The sequence below is a fragment of the Castor canadensis genome, chromosome 2 (genome assembly GCF_047511655.1).
Source record: "Castor canadensis chromosome 2, mCasCan1.hap1v2, whole genome shotgun sequence".
NCBI classification, from domain to species: domain Eukaryota; kingdom Metazoa; phylum Chordata; class Mammalia; order Rodentia; family Castoridae; genus Castor; species Castor canadensis.
In genome coordinates, this window is record NC_133387.1 from 192050436 (window position 1) to 192071556 (window position 21121).

At 40.8% G+C, this 21121-nt stretch overlaps 1 protein-coding gene across 5 annotated transcripts in view; it reads left to right on the forward strand.

Moving 5' to 3' along the window:
- Window positions 1-21121, forward strand: part of Exph5 (exophilin 5) — a 96811-nt gene that overhangs the window by 47271 nt on the left and 28419 nt on the right. For 3 of the 5 annotated variants that reach the window (XM_074066770.1, XM_020170545.2, XM_074066771.1), the window contains exon 2: window positions 17468-17628. In XM_074066770.1, coding sequence (XP_073922871.1) covers window positions 17468-17628 — 161 coding nt within the window. Of the gene's footprint in view, window positions 1-17467; window positions 17629-21121 lie in introns of those variants that run through there. The other 2 variants (XM_074066773.1, XM_074066777.1) reach the window with 1 other exon arrangement.

Here is a 21121-nt window from a genome sequence, read left to right on the forward strand (position 1 = left end):
CTGAGTTGGATCATGCCACAAAGAATGTGTAGAAAGGGCATTGTAAGCAAAAGGGGACCTTGGAAAAGGGCCCAGAGGGCACAGCAGAGGGTTTGGAATGGTTGGCACAGAGGGTTTAAATGAGGGAGGAAGGGGAAACAAGTCCAGACAGGTAAACGGGGGGTTGGTCATGAGTTGAGTCGCACAGATGAGGAAAATTAGACCTAGATGTCATTTGATTAGACTCCACCACCTCATCATCCCCACCATCCAGGCTCGCCACCCTCCTATCAGCTCAGTGATTTTTATGCTCCCACGCCAGTCTGGGGCAATTAGCTGGGAAAAGATGAGGATAGTGATAGAGTGTCCATGACAGTATCGTCTGCATAGTTGCCTCACGTTAAACCTTGCTTTGTACTTGTCCCTGCAGCCCAAACAGAGGCAAGAACAAGAAAAGACAAATAACCAAGAAAATTAGGTGTACTGGTGTGACGTGGTGGCCAGGCTGAGCCCTGGGTTAGCAATACTTAGACCAACCTGGGAGCCACACTCCACAGCAAATACTAAGGGTCGCCACCTTTGCCATGCTTATAGGGCTTTCTCTCAAATGTCATAGAGCCTGTGTCTTTAATAACACCTGAGCTAAAATAATAAATAACGGCACTGAGCAGACAAGTCATAAAAACTACTCATGTCCAGAGACATAGGAAAATGTTCAGCTCTTTAAGAATCAAAGCAATGCCAAAAAAAAAAAAAAAAAGAGAGAGAGAGAACCTTGTTTGGGGGCTTATCAGATTAGCAAAGATTGGAAAGAATAGTAATGAATACCAAAGCCATGGGAAATGGGCTCATGTGGAGAAAAAAGAATTGGTACAACCTTTCTCCTAAGGAATTTAGTGATATATTTTATAAGGTATTAAAACATGTTCATTCTTTAGCCTGGTGATTCCACATCAAAGAAATTCATCCTACAGAATTAATCAGAGATATACACAATGCCAGTTTGAGCTATGTTCTCGTCAACGTTGTGATGGGGAACAATTGGAAAAAAAACATGTAAGTGGGAGCATGTTATAGCAACAGAGATACAACGTAGACTATTGAAGTTACCCAGCGCTCATTCTTCCTAGAAAGCTAAATGGAAGCAGAGGTGGCATGGCAGGGTGTGCGTAGTGTAAAAGGATTCTTCAAAGTGCGTACATGTATAGCTGGCATGTTAACCAGAAAGCATCTTTAGGGCTGGGGATGCAGCTCAGTGTAGAGCGCTTGCCTACCATGTGCAAGACCTTGGGTTCAATCCCCAGGACTGCCGAGAGAGAGAGAGAGAGAGAGAGAGAGAGAGAGAGAGAGAGAGAAAGAGAGAGAGAGAGAGATCTCCTGCTGTCCCTGTATTGACAACAAGAGTGTTCCCATGATCTTTCTGTTCATTCTTATGTCATGAAAGTCCTTTGGTCACTTTCAGACACAATGCAGGTCAACTTCCATAGGACAATTAGACTGTCCAGTCCCAGGGTGATTCCAGCTGCTGCAAAGGAGCAGCCACTTATTTCCCTTTGCAGTGAGCGCCTGCAGTGGTGAGGAGACATTTAATTCTGCTCCTGTCCCCATGAGCCTCTACCTGCCTTCCCTTCCATGGTGGGGTATGGTTGTTCCAGAGTTGAAGTGGATCTTGATAGGTGGGAGGAGAGGCCGGAGTTCGGAGTTCGGATGGGAAGCCTGTGCTGATAAGCTCTTGCTTGACTGCAGTGGTTGGAAGGCTGCCTCACTCTCTCTAAAGGGTTGGGTCTCTTTTCTTGTGTGTGTTGGTGTGGGCTTTTCAGAGATGCCCCATGGCCAGGCTCTGCTCTCCTGCAGCTCGTCAGTTGCAGATGATATGCTGTTTGCTAGGAACCCAATGATTCACCTACAACTTCTTTCTAATAAGGTCTTATCACTCCTGGAGCCAGCTCTAGAGGAAAATGAACTGTGAGAACCGTGCCTCTTTGGCCTCTCCTGTGGCCTGTGGCCTGTTCATGGGAAATATTTAGACTATTTTTGCCTGAGAAACCCTGGACATGGTGACTGGCTGCCAGTGAGCTATGTGTCGCAGTCTGTAGGCAAAGCAGTTTCTCAGGCTCAGACTTCACAGGCTAGAGACAGACACCAGTCGTGCTCTCCCCCCCCCCCCTTAACTGTAAGGGACATAATTAAGCTCTTCCAGTAGCACTATTGAAGCCCCTCTCTCTAAAGAAGGCCTCGGCACAAATCCCCCGTCTGTTTGCACTTTCCTGACCCAGCATGGCAAGTGGACATGTAACCCTAGCAAGAGGGCTTTGGCTTTTGTTTGCTTTCATAAATTCTGCCAAGTAGGTTCTCCTCACTGGTCTTCTCAGAAGTCACTTGGATGTCTGCAATCTCTTGCTTTCATCCCTCAGCTAAACCTGAGACAGGGAGAGTCCCAGCCCTGTTACTCCTGCTTTAAAACATTTGGAGGAACATACACACACATACTGAGATACTGAGAGAGAGAGAGAGAGAGAGAGAGAGAGAGAGAGAGAGAGAGAGAGAGAGAGAATAAGAATGAGAATAGTCTCTGGGTCTAGGGATTATGAGTGCTTTTTTTTTCCTTCAGGATTTTCTGTCATTTCCAACATTGATTGTAATTGTACTTTCATACTTAAAAAATAAATCAGCCTAGAAAAATGTTATAATGGTAAAACAAAGTCAGTTTTGTTGACATTTGAAATTCCCTGCCCCTATGCTAAAGAATTCCCCTGTGAACAACTTCCTTCCTGTTGTTTATGACTAGATGTTTCAGTTATGGTCTTTTAGGAGACAAGGAACATGTTCTAGCTCAGCATAAGTGAACACTCTGTCCTAAGGACACCATGGGGAAGTAAGGAAACACAGGACGCAGCCTTGGCCCTGCACTGCCTTCCTCGGAAGCTGGAGTGTTGATGCAGCAGCAGTATGGTGATGGCCAGGCCCATGGCTCCACGGTTCTGCTCTGCTTCTCCCAGTTCACGTCCATTGCCATGACTGATTTTCTTCTTGCACTCTCCTCTCCATCCCTGGCTTCTGCCTCTTCATAACTCTGTTGCCTTACAGCTTCTACATGGTACTGCTCAATGCCTTTTGCTGCCTCGATGACACACTAGTTCATCTTACTTGTCATGATTTCAAGACATGCCAAGAGGAAAGGCATGATTAAGTTGTTAGTCACTTTCCAAAATAGAGCACACCAGGAGGGAGAAATGACCCAAGCATTGTATGCACATATGAATAATAAAAAAATAAATTAAAAAAATAAAAAAAACAAAATAGAGCACATCAGTTGGGCAGCATTCTTGTTCCTACTGAGCTTTGGGTCAAGCACGAACCCCTGGTTCAGTTGATTAGGGCCAGGAATGCAAAAAATTGGGGATCCCATGACTCAAAGCACTTTACTAGGAGTGGGACAGGCTCCCAGCACATCTTGGGAAAAGTGGTCTGTTCTCTCAGACAGTTCTACACCATGATTATTCATTACTTCTGTGGCTTGAGTCCCATTCTCAGATATTGGTAAAAAGAATATAGGTTCCAGAATTATTTTAAACAAAACAAAAACAGAGAGAGAACCAGATATCCGTGTTTCTTTTTCTATGCCAGATGTTTCTTTATCTTACCTGAAACAAAACAAACATTATTGCCAAAAAGGCCAAAGTGATTCAAAGCTAAAGAGATGCTGACTTTAAAAATGTAAGGTCATTGTTAATAAAGAACAGACACACCCTACATGTACACCAAGTAAACAGTTGTTTGCATTTGTACTTTTCTTCTACAGAAGGCACCTGTCATTGACATTTCTTTTCATTCCTGAGAAACAGGTTGGTTGTTTACAGGCTGAGTGTCATTGTTCTATACCTATTCATGATGCATAGAGACACATTCATTTAAACTACTATTCATTGAAGCTACTTCAGTGTTACAATGTCATTTGAATTGTGTGACAAAGCTTCATTTTAAGCCTTTTCTCCAAAAACCCACTGAAATTTCATAATAGAGTATTTAATACATTGTGATAATTATCCCAAATTTTGTTTGTTCTTGAGATGCGAAAGAAGATTTAAATGCTAGAATCTGAAAGCAAAATGATATGAAATATCAGAACACAACAATATTACCACAGCCATGCTCTTCACACAAAGTCAAATATCCATAAAGAAATACATAATTTGAAGAAAAGAATTACATAATTTAGAGTAGACACATGCACTTGTAATGCTAGCATTAATTCATTTCACCCCAAGTACAGATTTCATTATAGAATCTTCCCAGAGTATTTCATGAAAAGATGTTTTGATTAATATAATTATATCTAAAGATAGAACTTAAAGTCTTATGGATGAGATGATAACAAATGTAAGTAATATGTGAGTTTGAAATAATTTATCAGCAGAGTAATCATTCTAATGGTCACACTTAGTACAAGGATCTAATGGGAGATGTTCAAAGCAAAGCCCTGTGTAATGTGACCTGTGTAATTTCTGAGCCAGTAGAATGGTTTTCCAGGTCATTTGGTTTGTCGCTTAATGGAGAAAAGCAGTGTAGACACAGCACTGATCTTTGCAAAGCAGTTTTACTCGAGAGGACTTAGAAAAGGCAGCAACCATTTGAAGAAGGGTTACTTCAGGGGTTGTGTCTTTTTGAAAATGTATTGCAAACTGTCATCCAAACCAAAGGGCTTTAACAGATGTCAACACCAAGACTTCTTTGGCCAGTGAGTGAATCCTGAGTGGATAATGGCTTGTGAGTCACAGACTTTCTGGATCCCCATGGTCCCTGATGCAACCCCAGGAGCAGTACATTCATGGTTCTGACATTAGGAAACCTGAGGCTATTTCCTCAGCATGCTGTGTCCTTCAATGAAAACTCAATAGCTATTTAAGATCTGTCTTTCTTTTCTCCTGGCTTGTATATTTGATCAGTGTGTGAGCATGGGATGGGAAATGTCTTATTGTAATATTAGACTCCTTAAAGTTGAAGCTAAGTCCAGAATGTTAAATTTAGTTAGTTTTCTAACACCATTAACACTGAATGATACAGAGGGCAAATTAAGTTGAATTTTAATTGCAGAATGAGAAGTGACCTTCTTGCCTAGACGGGATCATATTTTTTTCTGACTTGGCCAAATTGCCTAGGTTCCTCTTTCTGTCTTCTTTTCCTGGCAGGTCATGTCACAGTCTAAGAGTAAGGATTAAATTGTCTAAATATGAGGGAGGAAAAATCATGCTCTTCATTCTTGTTAATGAAAATGAACGAGGAACACACTGGATATTCATGAGTACAGTTGTATCTTGCTCCCTCACTGCCTAAGTAGCAGTACAGAGGATGTGGTCAGAATTTAGGATGTAGTTGTCTTTGGAGAGGATCCATGAATAACATAATAAACAAATCCAAGGGATTGAGATCATATACTTTATCTGTGGATCAGGGCTTTATTTGCTTTTACCTACGTTGCATTTGTGTTGGTAGCAGCTTTACCAGGCATCCATGTCCGGTTCTGCAGCTCTGAACATCTTCCCTGCACCTGAGAATCCTAACCTTCAATCTGCGAGTTTCCATGGAAGATGTCTGAGCATCTGCTTGAAGGGGAACAAGGGCTGCAAAAGCTAAAAATTCTAGGTTTTCATTCTCTTGTATTCATTTGTTGGGTTATTTAACAAATGTTTATTCACTGCTTGTGGTATGTTCAGGAATTCTTGCACTTAGACTTATGGAGGTAGCAATTGAGTGATGAGAAGATGCAACAAACATGGACTTTAGAGACTCTACAGAGAAGGCTTATTCCAGGCAAGTGTTGACTGACTCCAGCACTGGAAAATAAAGTGGAAACAATCGTACTGACTCATTCTGAGGTTGCACAGAAGCCTAGCTCTTCCACTGCCTCTTTACAACCTTTGACAGAATTTTTCATCTTCCATGTTTTCAATTCCTTTTACTATAAAATGAGTACAGCTGTCCCTATTGTCTGCAGGGGACTCCCTGCAGTGACCCACCGACCAGATATCCAAATCTAGAGATGCTCAGATCCCATATATAAAATGGCATAGTATTTTGCATGTAACCCATGCCCATCCCCCCATTCAATTTAAATCATCTTTAGATTACCTAGAATACCTAATGTAATGCAAATGCTATGCAAATAGTTGTGCTTTATTATTTAGGGAATAATGGCAAGAATAAAGTCCGTACATATTCCATACGGCAATATATACGTATATATCTTTAGACATGATTTCACTGTGTAGCCCAGGCTGCCCTCAAACTTGCAATCCTCTTACCTCTGCCTCTCAAGTGATGGAATTGCAGGCATGGGTCACCACACCAGGCAGAATTTTTTTCCTAATAGTTTTATCTACAGCTGGTAGATTCCATGGATACAAAGAGCCAACTGTGTAGTAATTCCTACCTCACAGGACCCCTCTGGTATTTAAATCAGAATTTATGTGGAAGCACCCAGAACAGCAGCTGTCACAAAATTTATTCTTAACATTTAATTCTGGTCTCACTTCCCATGCTGTTACAGTGTGGAAGTTCCCATCATATTCAGCAGCATCAAGAAGGCACTAGAAATAATATAAATAGTGTCTTCACCTTCCATCAGCTTATTGTCATTTTGAATCTGGAACCACACTGTCTTCATGTAATGGATCCAGAGAGAAGCAGCAAGAAGAAAGAGCAAGGAAATGAAAAGATGGCTGGCAGAAGAGAGCGATGGGAAAGACGGGCCTGCTCAGGCTGGAACATGAAGGCCCTAAGAGATAGACCTGGGATCTCTGAGATCTGAGACAGAGCTACACACGGATTTATTAGCCATATTCTTACATACGAGGGTTCTCTTTTGTGAACATGTGCTGAGAATCACAAGTGCCTGCTCATTTTAGAAATGGAGAAATGCAGGCTCAGAGAGATGGCTTCCCACATTCATAGGCATTCTTTTCTTCCTTTCTTCACCCAGGGCTTTCCAAGTCTCTGCCTTGTGTCCAACGTCATGTCAGAAAGCAAGGCAGACAAGGTCCTCACTGTTAACAATTATATTTTAGTAGGTCACATAGTACATAAATGAAGAAGATAATTTCAAAAAAAGATTAACGAGATTAAGAAAAGTACACCAAGTAATTTGGTAGAAAGTGACTGTAGTTGGGAGAAGTGATCATTTATTTTGAATAGTCAGGAAAAACCTCTGTAAAAATATGACATTTTAGCAAAGGCCTATGGTCATATGGCAAAATAGGAAAGAACATTCTGGATGGAGGGAACGAAAAGTGCAAAGACCAACAAGAACCAGCTTGGCTTGTTAGAGGAACACAGCAGGCCATGTGCTGAGGGGAACCAGAGATGATTAAAAGTGGTAGAAAAGGCAGAGGGCCAGACCCTATATAGCCTTGAAGGCCACTGAGTGAAAAATTGTATTCTATGCATGACAGGAGGTTATTGGAGAGTTTTAAGCAGAGGACTAATATGAAATAGCTCACATTTACAAAAGATCACGTTAAATAATATCTGTGAGAGGCTATTCTTTACACTGACCTCCTGCAGTAGGCCTCAAAAGACCACACCAAAATGGAATCACCTATGTTAAGAATCACTTTAAAAAAAAGAAGAAGGAAAGAAAATACCGAAGAGACTACATACAATCCCAGATACTCTGGAGGTAGCTTAGGAGGATCGCTGTCTAAGCCCACTTGGATAAAAACTCAAGACCCTATTAAAAAAAAAAAAACTAAAGCAAAAAGGGTTGGGGGAAAGCATGGCTGAAGTGGTAAAGCGACAGGCCCTGAGTTCAAAGCCTAGTACTGCCAAAACAACAACAAAAATGCAGGAAATTCACAACAACCAATCAAAATGGTCCCAGTCAACCTAAGCTAGCATGAAAAGGAAGTCCCCTCTGCTTAGTCCTTGAAAGGAAAGTAACCTGAGGTAACTCATGTTAGTCAGTCTGCTTTTATGTGTTACGCTCTTTCTTTCTCTTGCTCACGCTGCCTTCCAAAAACCAACTGTTTTGCCAGGCCCACCAGAGCTCTCTGTTTTGTAGATGGGAGACTACACTATTCATGACTCCCTAATAAAAGCCAATTCTGTCTTTAAAATTCAGTGTGTTGAAATTTTGTTCTTTAGTAATTGTTGGCTGCTGTGTGGAGTCCAAGCGAAAGGAGAGCAGGAATGGGAGGCAGGAGGTTCTTACAGTTGTCCAGGTGAAAAATGGTGGCGGTTTGGACAAGGAAGGTGACTGGAAACACTTGATAGGCTGCAAATCCCTGACAGGTGATTATCTTTGTCTCTTTTGTACACTGGTGTAATCCCAGCTCCTGGTACACAATAAGTGCTCAATAAATAGCGGTTGATTCAAAGAAGGCTTACTTTAAAATATTTGACAGGAGTCCAGGTTCACAATAATTAAAAGTATAAGCTCTTCCCAGTTCATGTATGTTTGTCTTTTTTGCATTTCTAGTATGTGTTTTTAGGGCTTTTAATAAAATAATTGGGATGTTCTTAGCTCTCACACAGCCCATACCTTGGCCTCGGCCCTTGTAGTCAGTGCAGTGTCTTGACTGTCCATCAAAGTGTGTTTATGAAATCTGCAAACCTTGGCTTTCTTACAATCAATCAGTTTCTTACAATCAGTTCACTGAAGTATAACATGGAGATCCAGGAGGGAATCTGTTGGGTCTAAGCCACGCAGTTGATGCTTTGGGTTTCTTTATAGGAAAAGGAAAGGCCTAAGGGCTATTCTGTTTACTGCCGTTGACCTCTGTCAACCTCTACCGCCTTTCTCTGTCAGTCTGTGTGATTTGCAGGTCACAGTGATTCAGCACTTCAGCTGTACCAGGCATGGGCCTTACGTGCATTAATTCAGTTCCTCCTCACAGAAGCCCCCAGGAAGTCATCACTGTTATCCCCACTCCCACTGGATAGGTGAGAAAACTGAGGCACAGAGAGGTTAAAATCATAGTTACCAAAGGTGAGGGACAGAGCTCAATCCAGTCAGTGTGGATTTACGTTCGTATGAATTTACGAGGGTGCTTGTGAAGATTAAATCAGTTGTCATGCACAACCACGCCTGGCTCAGTGAAAGCACTGTGTAAATGCTACGCTTAGCTTTCCGGTATTATTATTTTATACATAATTTTGATTTCCATGCAGGATTACCTCTCTCACTTAGGTCAAATATTAATGAGTTGCTTCACAAGGACGGCATAAGAAGTTTGTAGAACTCATTTATTACTCCAAAATTGAGCAGCCAGACAGCACATGGTAAGTTATTCAATATAATTTGGTAAATATAGAGCTGATACTGGGTGCTGTCCTAAGTGGCTTGAATAAAAGGCATAAATAAAAGGAGTTCACATAAATCTAGGAAGACAGAAAAGTCCTGATGGCTAGGAGAGGAATTAGTACAAACTCTTAAGTCTGACCTCAAGGTGGCCTGTTCTACAGCACCTCCTTTAAGGTGACTTGGTAAAAGATCACTGGCTGTGAGCTGAACCAGTATGGCAATCACACATCCTTTTTACTTAGATCATTTATATTTTCCTTCTGTTGTGACATTGCACTATGTGAAAATAAGCATCCAGGAAAGGTTGCAATAATCAATTTTTAAAATATTGAAAAGATTCTCTTTTGTCTGAGAGTGAGCAGTTCGGGATTGCAGCCATTCAAGGTGTTGAAATGGACTTTATTATCTAGCCTGGTTTGAATGCTCGTTCCATTGTCTTGCTGCTGCCCTTTCAATTCTAAATATTTGCTGTAGTTGTTGCTTTCTGTTTAGTTTATCCTTTTTCTTTATCTGAGCTTCCATTCATCTCAGACTTCCCTCTGGTTTAACTTTGCCATTATCAAAAGAACACAGTTTTCAATATACCTGCTTGCAATTTCTAATCCTGGCTCCTCCCTGTGTCTTGGTTGTGGGCTGAGCCAAAGCTCAGGCTCTGTTATCAGGGGCAAAGGCTCTCAAATAACAGTCTTTTCAGAGGAGTAACTGGCATAGGAGAGACTAGGTCCTGGAATGTAAAATTCCTGGTGCTGCCATGAAGCTTTTGCTTCCTTTACTCTGCCTCCTCTGAGCTGAGAACTTACACTTGTCCAAAAGCTTTCCCTAAAGAGTGAGCACCCTAAGAAATCTGAACCTGGAAGTGTCCTCCGGAGCAGGAAAACAAAGGGCAACACTTTCCTAAGGTGGTGAGTCTGCTTTGGGGATTTAAGGTTTTGAAAAATTCCTGCTTGGACACCCTGATTCATTCACCACTTACCCTACACTGAGGTTCTGACTCAGAATTCAGTTCCTGCCTCAAGCCTTCCATTTGTGTTTCTCTGTGTGTTGTGGTTGCTGGGCAATATGAAACAAAAATATGTTTGAATTCCTGTGGGGGAGGAAAACTTTAAGGCTCCTTTGATCGCCTGTGAATAAAGAAACAGATTTACTTTTACAGGATTCAGTATAATTGGAAAACTCCATTCTAGGGCTTACTGATGACTGAACTTGGAAGACAAGGATAGGGTGGAGGATTTGGGGAATGGTTAGCAAGAGATTTTTTTTGGCAGTATGGGGTTTGAACTCAGGACCTCATGCCTGCTAGGCAGGACTCTTACCTCCTGAGCCACTCTGCCAGTTCTGTGTTTGCAATGGATTTTTTTCAAGATAGGGTCTCATGAGCTATTTGCCCAGGGCTGGCTTGGAACCTCCATCCTCCCCATCTCTGTCTCCTGAGTAGCTAGGATTACAGGTGTGAGGCATCTCCACCCTGCGGCAAGAGATTCTTACAGCTTCAAGCAGACGGTTGATAGGGACTACCGTCAGTACAGGAAGGTCAGCTGTGAAAGAAAATAACAGAAGCCAAAGAAGAATAGTGGAGGAAAATATTGGTGAGGAGATTAAGTGAGAAGAGAGCAGTAAAAGGAGGAATCAATGTTTTTGGCAAGGAAGACCTGATAAGTGGAACTATTTTGAAAAATATTTGAGATTTTGCTGACAAGAACATGGAACCAATAATTTCTATTTTCTGACTTAGGGGACTTGTTTGCTTTCACGTTTTGTATAACTGCACTGTCTTTGAGCATATTGGAATTGTCGCCACCTGTAAGACTTCACTGTAAGCTTATGGCAACTATCAATGGGGTTAATATTACACAAGACAGTGAGATAGATGGTTAGGAGAACACAGGCTTTAGAATTAGAGTTATGATCTCACACCTCGGTTCAAGGACTCCAGACTGCCTGGTCTGCCCAGCTTCAGACTCCTCTCTGTAAATGAGGACCTGCAGGATTAGCACTGATGTCTACAAAATCCTGGAAATTGGAGAAGCTTGGTATATGCGATCTGCTATTATTATTACATAGGTTCATTATTATTACTACTATTTTTTTTTGGCAGTATTGGGGTTTGAACTAGAGCCTCAGGCTTGCTAGGCAGGCACTCCACCACTTGAACCACCCCACCAGCTCTTTTTTGTGTTGAGTATTTTTGAGATAGGCTCTTGTGAACTATTTGCCCAAGCTGACCTCAAACCCTGATCCTTCTGATCTCTACCTCCTAAGTAGCTAGGATTATAAACCATTATAATGCCTTGTTCATTATTATTTTTATTGTTATTAGTTCACCTGAAGACAAGAAGATTGAGCAGATTATGTTTTGAGGTCCTTGTCAGCTTTATAAGATTTCTCTTTTAAATGTGATATAGCAATGCTGAGAATTTTTTCCTATAGATTTTTATACCAGAAGACATCTTGATGATTATCTCATCTGTATCTATTTTTATTATATATAACAAATCATCCTAGAACCTAAAGGCTTAGAAGAGTTTCTTACGTATTCATTTATGATTCCGTGGGCTGGGTCCAGCTGAGTGGTCCGCCTGGGATTCTTTGTTTGGCTCCTGTAGTCTGGGAGTCAGCTGGATCTAGACAGTCTAAAATGGCTTCACCCACATATCTGGCAGTTGGTGATGGCTATCATCTGGAATTCCATGTATACTAGCCCAGGCTTCTTCTTACAGTGGTTTCAAGGTTCCAAGAAGAAGACAAGACAGAATTTGCAAGATTTCTGAGGCCTGGCCTCAGAAGTCTCGGTTTCATTCTACCATATCCTTCGGTTTGAGCAAGCACAAGTCCAGCCAAGATCCCAGGGACAGTGGAAGACACCCTGCCTCTTGATGGGAGAGGTGGCAAAGTCACATTGCAGAAGAGTGTACCTTCAGAGAGGAAAGGAATTGTGGAGGGCTTCTCTGCAAATGATCTACCGTATCATCTAGCCCCCTTACAAATGAGAAAAAGCCAAGAAAGTTAAATATTTGGCCAGGATAATCCATCTAGAAGCTGACGGTAGCCCTGTGCTCTTCTGCTATCTGATGAAAACTTGAGAATGGGCCAGAGTTTGATTAATAGGGAGCAAAGAGATGGGACCAAAAACTGGGAGATAAAGAAAGAGCTATCATTTACTGAGTACACTCTCAATAGTTAGTGCGTAATTAATTAGTCATGGAAATGAAGGCGAGAACAAAGGCTTGCTCAGAATAAAGATAAATAAGGAAAGGTGTCTAGGGAAGGTCAACAGGAAGCAATCAGGGAAGACACAGTGGAGGGGATGGGGGAGGTGGGTTTCATAGCTCAAGGTTGGACTAGAAAGCAAAACTAAGTTTAGCTTAGGAAGAGGAAGAGGTGGTGCTAGGATGGAGTCCTGAACTGCACAGGGCAGAGTAAGATTCATGTGAATTAAGAAAGGGCATTTGGGCTTGGACTGGAGGCTGGACCCAGCAAGAAAAGACCTGATTTAATTTAGTCTGGTTGATCAGCCTGAGGGTAAAACAAATTAGAACTGTAGACAACAGTCCCTTGTGATATGTTGAGTCAAGCTGGACTAATTAAGCAGACAAGCTGTGTACTAGTAATTTACCTATATGTGTGTCATTTATGACCCTGAAGCTGCTTCTCATTGGCTTAAGTGGGCTGTGCTCTGTAATTGGCTGGCCAAGCAGGTAACAACAACCAACCAACACAGATGAGGAAGAGTCTCATGCAGGCTCCTGAGGAGCTCAGTTGAGTTTAGAAAAAAATACTATCTCTGTCCAGATGAGGCCAGCTGAGATACAAAAGTACTGTCCTCCAGTTTCACAAATCACTGTACCTTATTGTCAGAAATTGTTCTTATTGCTAACATTGAACCTACTCCATGTTTTATGTTTTCAATAAATGAATGGGTTAAAAACACAGTCATTTGGTAGTTGTGTTCTTTTTTAGTACAAGAAGCTCAGTCAACCATTATAAATATACAACTTATGTTTTATTGTACACAGACTCTTGGGTATTAAGGTTAAGCAGGCAAGTTACAGCTTCCGAGAAAGTTTAGACCTTTATGAAACTCATAGTCTCTCTTTCTGGATCACCCTTCCAAAGCCAGAACTACACCGCTTTGCTTCCTTACACATAGTATACACAAAGCCATTTTTGACAATCTGAAGCCTGAAATTTGTGGCTCTTGGCTATATGTTCACCTACTTGTCCTGACTACTGTCCCCAGGATCATCCTTGAAATATTTGTGCTTGAAATGCTTCTAGATAGCTTCAGATTCTTGCCCTGCCCGTGTATCCACATGTCACCCTTGTCTGAATTCCATTTCTCATTGCCTTCAGGAGTTAAATATTACCATGAATATACCTACAGATGATGTACACCTTGCCTCCTCCAGCTCTAGCTACAATGAGGTTTCTATGGCCCAACACTCACAGTTGAATCAAAATAAAAGTAAAAACCTAGAGTGAAATATTTTAAATAGATGATAATTTTTAAAAATATGCCTCATTCTATTGAAAGGTTCTGGAGTACTGAGTTACAAATTTACAAAACATATAATGCCAAAACACAAAATGCAGTTTTGTGTGGCATATGGGAAAATGCTGAAACCTCACTAGTCACATGTAGCATATTTTATTAAACAAAGAAAGCCAAAATATTCAAAAGGAAAAATAATTACTGACAATTATAGACATGGTATCATTAAAATATTAAATTAGGAAAATAAAAATACTTGAACTAATACCTAGCTTTCCTAGGATGCTGAGTAATATGGGTATAGCTCTTTTGGATGGTGCTCCGGTAGTATGTATAAAGAATCACAGGAGCAGGTGTGGTAGTGCGTGGAAGTGGAGATCCAAAGGATCATGGTTCAAGCCCAGCCCCAGGCAAAAAATATAAGATCCTATCTGCAAAATAACTAAAGCAAAAAGGCTGAGGGGGGGGCGTGGCTTAACTGTTAGAGCAACTGTATAGTGAGCACAAAGTGCTGAATTCAAACCCCAGCATCATAAAAAATAATTTAAAAAGTCACAAAAATATTTATTCTTTGACCCAATCATTTTCTGTCTGAGATACTAAAAAATGCAAAATGCACAATGATGTTTATTACAGCAGCATTTATAAGGAGAACAGTAAATAAATTATGGAAAACATGCTAACTAAATATTTAATGATTGTTCTGAAGATGAATAATGTTACAGGTATTCTTAATAAAATGTTAAGTTTTTTAAAGATTAAATATGCATGATCTCCATGAGTGGTGTCTTCTATGCACTTGTGTGGATAAGAAACCTAGGGGCCTGCTTGACACGTCTACTCCATCCCCAGACCACCCCATCACGATGAACACTTGGTCAGTTTTACCCTCTTCGTTGCTCGGAAGTTTGTGCTTTCTTCAGCTTTGGCACCATTTTCCTGGTTGAAGCAAACACCTCTCATCTAACTCTACGAGTAACCCTGACTGGTCTCCTATCCCATTGGAACCTACTCTCCACATGCAGCTGGGATGGTCATTTAAAAATGCAAATCCAATATTTCACACTTCTAACACTTGTCATTACTTCATGACCAAACATCAAACTACCCAGCCTGATCCCTACCATGTGACCAAGCAGGTGCCTGTCTCCTCTCCCCTCTAGCTACTCATCCTCTCCATCACCACGCACAGCCAGCAGCTGTTGCCCTACAGCTACTCTACAGTTGTTCCTCTGCCTACAAAGCTATCTCCAAGACAGACAGACAGACACACACACACAGAGCCATCCCCTTGCTTCATCTTTTATCCTTCCAGTCCTGTCTTCTTTTTAGGGAATCTTCATTGTTGCCTAAGACCAGGTTCCCTTGTGGCATGCTATCGTACCACTTTTTTGTTATTATTCCCACACACACTCCCACTCTAGCACAATTAGAATCCATGAGGAGAAGGATGGGACTTGTTCACTATAACCTGCACCTGTTTTGCTCACCACCGTACCCTGTATCTGCACCGTGAGAGGCCTTCCACGGATGTCCACTGGACAAATTTTATCATAACTATGAAAAACACAGATGAAAAATCACAACGAAAAGGCAATACTAGTTGTGTGAGATTGTAAAAATAGGACTTTTTTTCTCTATCTTCAAAAAATGTATAATGGATAAATGACAACATAAACACAATAAATAAAAAGAAACAGTTCCACGTATTGTATTTATAGACTACACATAAAAAAGCTAAACATAGAAAGAATGACTATAATTATTCTACTCTAAAGAATCAGATGTTTTCACTTTTCCATAGGGTGTACAAATGATTACATTATTTTTACATGGCTGTAATTGTAGACAAAATGTTGTATTTTGTTTTTCCTGTTTCATGCTCTGTCATTTTCCCAGGATTCTACATTGCCTGTGTAATTATAGTTAGCAACTATATGATGTTCATTTACATTTGTGTGCTGGAGACTGGTTATTGTTTTAAGATATATTTCCTGGAATAGAATTCAAAGTATGTGAGAATCACAGGAAAACAGAGATTTCTGACTTCACTGGCCACAAAATGGAAATGAAATAGATAGAGATGGTTATGATGGTTATGTGTGTGAGCATTGAATGAGTGCTTGAGGTAGGACCAAGTAAATGGCAGTTATTTTTAAGAAAGTCCATGTGACATCAAGCCTGTAGGGGGGAAAAGCCTTTGAATCGGTTTAAATAGAGTGTTTCTAAATCAGACAGTTTCTGAAATAAGATGGGTATGTTGAGAAGTGGAGGCAGTTGGTGCTGGCTGCAGGGAACCAAGGATTAGGGAGGGTTCTGAGGAAGAGGAAGTCATGTCCAAATGTGGGGCATTAGTAAGTGAGGGGTCAGTAAGTGAGACGAAGTGTTGGTTAGAAGTAGGTCTCTACGTCTGATCTGTCAGTAAGGGAAGTAGCAAAAGGAGACGGGAGTGACCAGTATCAGAAGGTGGCAGTGACAAAAGGAGAAGCAGCAATACAAATTCTGTGGGCTGAACATATAATGACACTGCCTAATGCTTTTCAGAATGCAAGTCTGGGCAGGATGACCTCTGGCTTCCTTCCTTAATATTTGTATAAAATGGCAGCATCGTAGCCCCAAGCAGAACTGTGAATTACAGCCATCTTGGGTCATTGTCTTTAACCCCAGTGTGGCTGCTTTGCAGACATTTTGCTCACCATCTTCTAAGCAATATGAAAACCCTGACACTTGTGCTTTACAGCACAAAGGATTACAGCTGCCACGTAACATGAAGTACCTCCCAAAACATTTGAGGTTTCTAGGCTTGGAATCCAATGACAATTCTAACTTTGTCATCAGTGGCGACTGTTATAGACGCCCTGTCATTACGTTCTTCAAATCCTCCTGTCTTCTCCCTTTGGATGAAGTGCCTCTCATTTCCAATTAGTTCTAGGGGTCTTCTAAAGTAGAGAGAAATGTTTGGACAAAAAAGTCAGAATGGTGAGTTAAGGACTTAATGCAGATTTCATCTGAAAGAGATCTAAGTAAGAAAGAGTAGGAGAAAAGAAAACAGTCAAGGCAGAATTTCACGCCTGGTATTCTGAAGGTGTGCCGTAGATGGCCTTTCCTGTCCATGTCAAATTCCACTGTTCCCTCCAGCCTGAGCAGTAGTCCTGCGTTCATTCATGGCCTTCTGTGTCTTTGTGCTTGAAGAATTCCTTGATCCAAGACCATTGAAGGTTAGCTTTTATCTTCAGATGAACAAGTAAGGACCTATCCACTGTTTATTCCCACTACATATATGAGGCCTCAGTAAGCACTGAGTTGATAACATTGCTCAATAAACATTTAATGGATTCATGAATGAGAGGATGAGTAATCAGAACCAGAACATTCTAGTTCTGACATGTCTAGAACATCTGTCATTTTGCTGCGTTATTAGGTCAGGTTTTAGCACATTGCTCAACCGAGTTTGTCATCGTTGACTCGATGATTGTTTTAACTACAGCAAAAACTTCTAGGTTGTCATCTTATTCTGTGGACAGAAGAATGTGTGCAAGATGTATACACCATGATAAAAGGAAATTCTGACTAGAGACAGTTTTTCCTACATTTATAGTTTATGCTGCTCCTCTGTTGGACAAAGCTTAGCCTATCACATGAGTTTACCCCAGATATGAAATGAATTCAAAGAATTTAATGACATTTTTGTTTTCTTTCAGCAAACTTCAGAAGACAAAGAGGGATATCAGATGGCTTCATGGAGTTACTGGTGAATGGTTTGAAGAAATTCAAAGAAAAAAATTTTGCAACGAAACAGATGTTAGTCAAATGTTGAAACAACCACTTACCTGTAGGCTCAGGAAGGAGATGCCAAAAAATGGTGAGAAAAATTAGATTTCAATTTAAGTTTCATCTTTTCTTTTCCTTGTGACATAGTGTTATAGACAGTGGTTCAGTGGCTCTCCAGCTTAACCACTCTGTACTTCAGGACTATTATAAGGCACAAAAGTTTTATAGCACAACATACACTAAAAAGAGTAGACTAAGCTTTTCCTGTAATTACGTGTCTTTTTTTGTGGTTTGAACTCAGGGCCTTGCATTTTCAAGGCAGGTACTCTACCTCTTGAGCCATGCCCCCAGTCTTTTTTTTGCTTTACTTATTTTTCATCCAAAAAATAAAGTAAAATTCTCCTACCTATGGCTCCCGCGTAGCTGGGATCACAGACGTGCACCACCACACCCAATTTGTTGGTTGAGGTGGGGTTTCATTAATGTTTTGTGTGGGTGATCCTCCTAATCTCTGCCTCCCAAGTATCTGGGATTACAGGTGTGTGCCAGTGTACCCAGTCCCCATAGAATCATTTCATCATGCAGTGCTTAGGGATTCAGACGTGGATGTCAAAAAGGCCTAGTGTGAATCTCTGCCTCTGTCACTGTCATCTGTTCGTTATTTGTTTTCTACAAATCTCAATTTTCTCATCTTTAAATGAGTATAGTGCCTACCTCATAGAGTACTTGTGAGAAGTAATTAAAATTATGTATATAAAGAAGTAGCCTGGAATACAGTAAGTACTTAAATGGAATGATAATGAAGGAAGAGGAAGAAACAGATAGGAGGGCTGAGGGAGGGGAGAAGCAAAGGGGGTCAGGGGAGAGGAAAGATATGGAGGTGCTGCCATTCCTCTGGACCTTTGAAAAAGTCCATAAATGAGTTCTGATAACATGTTTTCTATGGACATTCTAACTGTGACTATCAGCATGTCACTTAACTTTGCCAGATTTTTTTAAATTTATAAATGAGGATGGAAGTAAAACCCGCTTTTTCTGGGCTGTTGAGAGAATAACAAGGTGCATTAGAAACAGAACAAAGTTACCCTTCCTGAAAAGAGAATAAAGTCACTTCATGTCAAGATTCTTAGACTAACCCCGTGTGTATCATGGTGACTGTGCCCTTCCCTTGAGTTCTTCAATAGTTATGATGTCAGCATATCCAAAAGTATTATGGCATTACAGTCTTTGTATATGTTGATATTACCTTCAAATTTTATGTAGTTTTATGGGTAAAACTATATATTATCTATACATATATTATACATATATCTTATATCCATACACTTATATAAACCACATGTTGTAAGTGCATGTACACTGAGATAGCTTTTGGAAGGGAATAAAGAAGATTCTAAATGGTTTAATTTCCCTTTCCTTTACTTTCTGTGGTATAAAAGAGTTAGATCAGCCATGCCTGTCACCTGAACTAGTATCAACTCAAAGTGGATTAAGGACCTTAATATCAAACCCAAAACCTTGAAGTTAGTATAGGAAAGAGCAGGGAATACTCTGGAAGCAATAGGTATAGGCAAGGAGTTCCTCAGTAGAACCCAAGTGGCTCAGCAACGAAGAGAAAGGATTGACAAGTGGAACTACATGAAATTAAAAAGCTTCTGTACAACAAAAGAAATTGTGTCTAAATTGAAGAGACCACCTACAGAGTGGGAGAAAATATTTGCTGGCTATACATCAAATAAGGGACTGATAAACAGAATATACAGGGACTCAAAAAACTAAACTCCCCAAGTCAATGAACCAATAAAGAAGTGGGCAACTGAACTAAACAGAATTTTTTCAAAGGAAGAAATCCAAATGGCCAAAAAACCACATGAAAAAATGCTCACATCCCTAGTCATAAAGGAAATGCAAATCAAAACCATATTAAGATTCCACCTCACTCCTGTTAAACAAAACACCACCAACAACAAATGTTGGTGAGGATGTGGGGAAAAAGGAACCCTCATACACTGCTGGTGGGAATGCAAGCTGGTACAACCACTCTGGAAAACAATATGGAGGCTTCTTTAAAAACTAAACATAGTTCTGCCATATGATCCAGCGATCCCACTCCTAGGGATCTACCTGAAGGTTATTCCAAAGGCACCTGCACACCTGTGTTTATTGAAGCACTATTCACGATAGCCAAGCTGTGGAAACAGCCAAGATGCCCCACTACTGACAAATAGATTAAGAAAATGTGGTATTTATAGGCAATTATAGGCTCAATAAAATTCAGCCACAAAGAAGAATGAAATTTTGTCATTTGCAAGTAAATGGATGGAACTGGAGAACATCATCTTAAGCGAAGTTAGCCAGGCTCAGAAGGCCAAAAATCACATGTTCTCCCTCATATGCGGATTATAGACCTAAAATAAATGCAGTAATATTATTGGGCATGGGTCGCACACTAAAGGGAGACCGAGTGCGGGAGGGATAGGGAAAGGGAAGGAAACCTAAAACTTGAATATGGTTGATGTGCTTACCACAGAGGATCAAATAAAGTAATTTAAACTGGCAGAGGCCACTGTGGGAAGGGAACTAGGAAGTAGTGAAGAGGTCTGGTACAGATGAACCAGTTTGGGTTGTAATACACACATGCATGGAAACGACATAAGGAATCTCTCTGTATAACTATCTTTATCTCAAACTAGCAAAATCAATATGTTTTTCTTATTATTTGTTATGTTTTCTCTTCAACAAAGTTGGAGATCAAGGGGGTGGGGGGGGTGGACCAAATAATGTATACACATGTAAGTAAATGTAAAAGCTATACAATAAAATTAAAAATAAAATAATTAAATGAGATAATGTGGGAAAAAAAAGAGATCAGAACTATCCCCATTGTTTTTTTGTTTGTGGGACTGGGGTTTGAACTCAGGGCTTTGAGCTTGCAAACCTTGAGCCATACCTCTAGTCCATTTTGTTCTGGTTATTTTGGAAATGGGATCTCAAGAACTATTTGCTAAAAGGAGAAAAGAAAAAAAGAACTATTTGCTTGGGCTTGGCCTTGAACCTGATCCTCACAATCTTAACCTACCAAGTTGCCAAGATTACAGGCGTGAGCCATCAGCACCCAGCTTCCCCACAGTTTTAAGGTACTAAAAATAAAAATTTCTAAAAGATAGAATGGTTCAGCAGAATGAGAACTGGATGGGGACTGAGGACAGAGCTCAGTGGTGGAGTGCTTGCCTACCATCCAAAAGGCCCTGGGTTGAAACCCTGACACTGCAAGAAAACAGTGAGAATAGGGTCCTCCGACTTACTTAGATTTGGTGCTAGATGTCCACGGGGAAGGTAAGAAAGACCCACACAGCAAGGGATGTGGGATCCCAGGTACATACCAAGCAACACCCTGTATTTGTAACGATTTTCTCTGCTCAGTAGAACCATCTGGGGCACAGGATCTGAAAGGTGGCTCTGACTCCCCTTCATTCCTGAGGTCTCCTGTGGGGATGCTCCCTCCATCCCTGGAACGCATACAGCGGGGAGGGCAACAAGGGTGAAGGCTTTGTTCTCTCAAGTATGGTATACTTACTTACCTG